The 6,668-nt window shown below is 46.1% G+C and overlaps 1 protein-coding gene across 1 annotated transcript in view; it reads left to right on the plus strand.

Annotated features, from left to right (window-relative positions):
• Nucleotides 1–4,139: 4,139 nt before the first annotated feature.
• The window catches only part of LONRF2 (LON peptidase N-terminal domain and ring finger 2), a 26,921-nt gene continuing 24,392 nt past the window's right edge, over nucleotides 4,140–6,668 (plus strand). Inside the window, exon 1 of the mRNA XM_010019487.1 lies at nucleotides 4,140–4,169. Coding sequence (XP_010017789.1) covers nucleotides 4,140–4,169 — 30 coding nt within the window. The remainder of the gene's footprint in view (nucleotides 4,170–6,668) is intronic.

Below are 6,668 nucleotides of genomic sequence, written 5' to 3' on the forward strand. Positions count from 1 at the left end.
GCGGGAGCGCCAGGAGCTGCCGGCCGCACTGGAGAAGTACAACCAGGCTCTGGAGATGGGTGAGCGGCCGCCGGGAGGAGGAGGAGGGGAAGGGGGCGAGGTCCCCATTCACCCGCCGCAGCCGGGCGGGGTGTGTGTGTGCGTGATTTATACTGAATGGTGGGAGAGGGCGGGCGGGGGGGCGCGAACCCTCCCAGTGGGTCTCCCCCTCCCCCCCAATGAATGGCTATTTTTGTTCCACTGTTATTTCTGTCCTTGCTCAGAAGGTGCCTGGTGTTGAGCTGCTTGCAGTGTCGATGACTCATTATGCAGTATTTCTAGAAAACCCGCTTTCCTATTTGTGGGGAAACCTATCTTTTAGTAAAGGGTACGCAGGAGCGGTTGTGTTCAGCACCACCGTGGGTTCGTGGAAGAAATTAGTGTGTGGATCGCGTTCATTCACTTACGTGCAGTTGCATCTTCAGCAAAACGCTGCCTTTGAAAACGCTTAACGAAATATCAATGGGTACAAAGGATCAGAGAATTTCCTTTGTCTTACGCTGTGCAAAAACACTCGAGATAATCCGGCATTTTGACTTGCGGAGATAGTTCGCCCGCCTTTTGAGGGTAACCTCTTTATAGGCATGTAGTATTTCTGTGCGCACCGTATTCTCCGAACAGCCTGGGTTTGAATAAAAATGGCACCGCCTGCCTTCCTCCTCTGCCAAACCGATGGCAGGCTTAGTTTATCAAAACTGGGTTGTTTTCAGCCTCTGTGCCGAATAGTAGGTGGATCCTGCTCGCTTAGTTGTAGCCTTATAGTAGTGGTTGTGTGTGTGTGTGTGCGTGCGTGCTCCTGGCTTGTTTGCTCTGCAAGCGGTGGGGGTGGTACACCACCATGAGTATCTGAAACGCCTGGAGCTGGGAAGAGCCAGGATCTCAGCAAATCGCCCGGGATCTGCCACTCCTCCAGTCTTGAGCGTGATAGATGTCTGGTTTAATTGAGGAGGAAGGGGGCAGAAAGCCTCGATTGCGTTAGCAGAGGTAAAATCCTGCAGGTAAATCTCTTCAGAGGACAGATGTGGAGAAAAATGCCCCTCCTCTGTGGACGGGCTTCTTTCCTACTTGAAGTAAAATTGCTTTCCTTGTTACTAGTTTTTACAGCTAGGGATAAATGGCTCTGATTTTTATTATTAATTTGCTGGCTGCTGTGGAAAGAAACACACTGTTACTCCAGTCCCTGACTCGCTTTCATTTTTTGCTGTGGTTGCATGATAGGCATCAGAGAGAGAATTTGGAATAGCATAACTAATGCTGGCTGCAGAAACCATTACTTCTGCTATTTACTCCACTTTCCAGCTAGATGTGACAAGTTTTCAGTTAGCTGACTGTCCCTGTAAAACTATTATGCGGTTTAGCTGAAGTAATCTCTTATTAAAGTAGGGCAGGATGGAGAGCACAAGAAGGAAGGTGAAGCAGAGGGAGGGGGAGGCTTGATGTAGGTCAGTGGTGGATACAGTGGGTTTTCAGTTGTGGAACTTGTTAATGATTTGGGTTCAAGGTCTCACTCCTGGGGAAAATAGCCTCTTGTCAATGAAATAAGTGCTTGACATAATTTTTAGAGAACTGTGTGTGCTTCTTGCTGTGCCTGTATAGGGTGAGAGGGAAGAGTGTCTGTAGCGTGGTGCTTAGTGTTCTCGCACAGCCTGTCCTTCCCCTTCCTGTCCTTGGAGCACGTACCTCCAGCCGTAGCTGCTGTGCATCAGGGTCTTGAGATAACTCCCTCACAGCGCACTGGTTTCTGTCTTTCCAAAGCACTTTCTGTGATTTCCCAGGCACTCTGGGAATCTCTTCAGAAACTCTTCGCTCTGCCAGTGACTTAAAAATTGCTTAATAAGGTCTTCTGTGTTGGTGGTTTTTTTTTCTTCTCTCTTTTCTTTTTAGTTCTAATTGAAAATAACAGCAGGTATCTCACTAGCTTTTGAAATCCTAAGACCATAGGCTGAGATGTTCTAACTTCCCAGTAGCAGATCCAAATTCCAGTTGCTGATGGGCAGCCCACCCCCCAGCCTTTCACCTTCTTTTTCCTGTTTTGTGGGTGCTGATGCCATTTCTCACAGCTCAAACTGCTGTCTGAACCTCATGTTCTGAAATTCTTACCACGTGCTCATCAGGTACTGCCTTTTGGCTTGCTGGAGTTGCCTTCTTGCTTTCCAGCCAAGTATTGCAGTAAATAAGGGGTGGGGGAGGGAAGGGGAGGAAAAGAATGAAAACCATGTTTTCTGACCATTCAGTTCTTCCTAAGTGTTAGCATATGGGCAACTTGAAATGCTTGTGAGCCACTGTCAGGTATTTAAGACTTTAATGTGTGAGAAAATAAGTGCTTTTTTTTAACCTCCACATGCTTATGCATTACTACTGAGAGTCAGGGGGTGTGGGTGTCCTTTAAATTTCTTCTTGGAGACTGAAGGCACATGAGTACATTGATTATACAATTGCTGTATGAACTTAGGTAAAAATTTCCAGGCTTCTTGGCAGGATGCACGGATCAGTGGGGTTTTTTTTACTGGTATTTCTTGTGCAGTACTTTGCTGCTCCATCTGCAACAACGGGCTTTGTGTGATGTGTGTGCAGATTTTCCAGTACTGATCACTTCCTCATTCTGACTGTAACCTTCTGTCTTCTGATTTGCATTTTACTTCTTGAGGTGCTTCACGTATAAACTATAAAAGGCTCCTGTCATGTAGCCAGTACACTTATTTCCAGCACAGTCTGGAATATCTGCTCCTAATTTTGGGTCTCAGAGGAGGTCTATATGCCTTCAGGTTGTCAACTTTTTCCAGTTTAACTAGTTAGTCCTGCAAAAGGTTACTCTTAGCAAGTTACGTTCATCTTTTGTCTTTATCAGATCTGCAATACCACTGCTGCTCCTGTGTTTGCTCTCATAGTCTGCTATGGATTCAAGGGTGGTTGTATGGGTGTTTTTCAGTTGTTCTTTTTAACAAAATCAGGTTTACCATGTGGTCCTTCCAGTGCTCTTGAGACGGCAGAGACCACCAAGGACAGCTTGGTGGTCTCTGTTTTAAACAAAGTCACTGGCTTTTTTGCTGCCGTAGACATTGGAATAGATCCCTCGTTATTGCAAGGTATCTAATTACCGCAGCTTCAAAGCAAGCACATGTCAGGCTGCTTGAAAGGAAGCGTTTGTTTCCAGCTGCATCGCTCTTTGTGCCAAGCTTTATGCTGCTCAGCCATCATAATATCAAGTATTGTCCAAATCTTGCTCTCAGAGTTGTTTCCCTGAAATTTAGAGAGCTGGGGTGTTGGAGGTGGGCTTCCTCTCTGCCATCCCTTCTCTCCATACTGGTCTTCTGATTATATGAACTCTTAGGTCAATTAAACTGAATTATGTTGTTATATATGCATGCAGGGTTGGTTGTTGGTTTTTGTTTGGATTTGGGGCTTTTTTTTGTGTGGTAGGTTCTGCAGCTTTCTGCACCCCTTTTCCTCTCACCTGTTCTCTGATGGAGATGCCCTCACCTGTTCTCTGATGGAGATGCCTTCTGGAGGGACTGTGCCAGGGAGGAGCACAGTTGTTTCTGTGTCTCCAGACTTACATACCCCTTAAGGGTGTGTGCCTGAAACTGAAGGAAGCTAGATTTCAGTGACACATTAATGTGGGTGCGCTTTTGGGGGTGTGTGGCTGCTCCTTCATTGGGAAGATGGTGAATAGGGCTTTTCCCAAGTACCATGCATAACTCTGTACAGCCAAAGAGTGTATTGTGGCAGGGGTGGGAGCACAACAATAGCGTTCACTCTTGGGGAACATTATTTATCAAAAAATATTGTCTTACGCTGGCCAAACAGGAGCGTATTGTACACTTTGTGCTATTCTGCTGGTTTTAAAGTGAATGCTATAAAGCTCTAAAGGAGACTGAGGTCTCCTGGGGGTGAGAGTGTACTTGTGAGCAAGCACACATGGAGTGTAGGAGTGCTTGGGTGGCAGCAGCTCTTGCCTTCAGCCAGCATTTCTCTGTGCCCTTCTTGGTACCAAACCTGTCAGCATCCTGTGTCTCTCCTGTAAATAAGGCTGAAGATGCCTGCCCAGAGGTAAAACCCCAGCTGTGCAGTCCTCTTGCTGTTGTTGCTGCTGTTTCGTAATGCCGCTGGTTCCTGAGCTGTGTCGGCAGGTATAGGTCTTGGTTGGTCTCGCAAGCCTGCGTGCGGGGCTGCATCTCTGCCTGGCCCTAATACCTAAAGAGCTTCTTTGGATGGGGAGGGATGGCCATGCCCTGCTTTCTGCAGCATGATGAAGCAGGTGTTTACTTGCCTGCTGTGCAGTCATGTCTGGCTCCCAACAGAGCGGCACACATCATTTCTGGACACCAGTGTGCCAGGCCACCCCACTTCTGCATGAGGCATGTTAGCTCTGGTGCGTAATTACCCACCGCCGCAAGGTTTGCCAAGTCTGAGAAGCATTGCTGTCTCTGGAGAGCATTAAAAGCCACAGCAATCCCTTGGAGTGGTTGTGTTTACTTCTGGTGTGATGGGCTCTTTCTGAGCAGAAACAAGTTTCTCCTAGGATGTGGGGTAGCTGATGCAATGTAGCTGCTCAAATTGCCCAGCATTTTAATTTCCTTCCCCAAGGGATTCATAGTAAGCATGTAGGAGATAAAGCTCAGTTGTATCAGAGTTTTAAAACTGCAGTGGAGTTAAGGATAGATACACATGCAAAGGGGGTCTTTTATTGCTAAGTCCTCTACCTGTATCTCTGTTTCCAGTGGCTAAAGGATGGTGCAGGAAAGGCCAAAGAGAGGAGACGAGTTTATATGAAACTTAATGTAGTGTCAGAGGAACACACTGCAGGACAAGGGAGATGCTCCATCTCTCATCTTCTCAGTGGGAGAGCTCCGTGCTGACCCCCAGCCCACAAAGTGGTATTTGTGGTATTGCAGAAACAAAATGTATGTGCTTTCCTGAGCTTTGATGGAAATAGGGGGTTGTGTCTCTCTTGGCCAGACCTTGGAGAAGGGTTTCTCCCTTCTCATCCCAGTGAATGTTCACCATAAATTGGCCTGACCCAAATCATAGTTTAATATGGCCACTCAGCATTAATTTATTTTATGGTCAAGCGATTAATGGAAACTTACCTGGTGCCTTCCAAATTCTCCCTTCAAAACAATTAAGGAGGTAGAGCAGGCCAGGAGGCTCTAGAAAAGGCATATAGAGAGCATCAGGCATGAGAGCATGAGGTCTTGGGCCAAAATATGCCTGTTCTCAAGCAGACTGAGCCTCTTGGGGCAGTGTCATGGTGGTTCCTGCTCCCCAGCTTGCTCACTGGGCTGCTCTGGGTAGTGTGCTGGGGGTTCACCTGCTCAGGGTCACCATACCCATATCGCTTTCTCGTGGCAAGTGTTGAGTTTGTGTGGTGCGGGGCTTGGTCCTGCCTCTGTGCTCCTGAGCATGTGGACGCTGCTTTGCTTGGGTAGCAAGTGGGCTGGTTTGACCTCAGTGCGGAGTATCTGCAAACCATCTTGTCCTTCTTGTCCTATCCTGTCGCCTCTGGTATATATAGACAGTTATTCATGTTGGTGTTTTTGGAAACAAATTCAGTTACACAACTCTTGGTGTACTGGCTAGGTGGGTGGGTAGTTCATGTGTATCTTTTGGCTTTTTCTTCCCTTTCACCTCCTCTCTATATTGGTAACTCTCAAACAGGTTAAAAATCCAAAACAAAGAAAGCCCAACCAACTAGCAGTGTTGCACATAGAAAATAAGTGTCTTGCTGCATTCCTTGACCTTCCATTTTATTAATTATGCTGCTGTTTTCTAAGGACTTGGACTTCTTAGTGGTGTGCTTGGACTGAAGTTGTGTTGTTCAAAGAAAGCCACTAGAGAGCATCCACATGCACCTATATATGAATTATCATAGAACCACAGAATGGTTTGGTTTGGAAGGGACTTTAAAGATCATCTAGTTTCAACCCACTGCCGTGGGCAAGGACACCTTCTGCTGGACCAGGTTGCTCAAAGCCCCATCCAACCTGGCCTTGAACACTGCCAGGGATGGGGCAGCCACAGCTTCTCTGGGCAACACTTCGTGTCATCTTTTATACAGTATTTCAAGAAGGTTGCTATTAGAAGGTAAGGTCAGTTGTCTTTTTCTGAGGTGGTAAAAAAGAGGTTGATCAAACCTTCCTTCCTCGCAGGGTCTTGGGAACACTTTCCAGTTTCCAGTAGTAAAGAAGTAAGTCTTTGATGTTGTACCAGCCATAAAACGAATAAAGCCGTGGTAGACAGATGTCATGACTCCTAGAACAGCAAATGGTTCAGTCATTTTAATAATTTATCTGAAGAATAATTTTGTAGCTCCTCAAGGAAAGTTTGACTTCTAAGTGGAGAGTGAGAGGTAGTCTTTCTGAAATTACGTGCTATGAAAAAATAGTAGATGGTTGCTGCTTAGAGGATTTGTGCTAAAAAAAGGAACTTTCCCATCCCTCTGTGAAAATCGCCTCTTGTAATCTGCTTAAAGCCTGCCTCCAAAACCTCTTTGTTCTGTTTTACAGGGGCAGAAAAATGTGTAAAAGTAGAAGTCAGCATTACCTGGAGAATGTTGCATTATTAAGGGTTATTTTAAATTAAAAGTATTTGGCATTTCCCCCCACCCCTTTTATTTTTTTTTTTTTTTA

Source organism: Nestor notabilis, unplaced genomic scaffold (genome assembly GCF_000696875.1).
Source record: "Nestor notabilis isolate BGI_N333 unplaced genomic scaffold, ASM69687v1 scaffold9800, whole genome shotgun sequence".
NCBI classification, from domain to species: Eukaryota; Metazoa; Chordata; class Aves; order Psittaciformes; family Psittacidae; genus Nestor; species Nestor notabilis.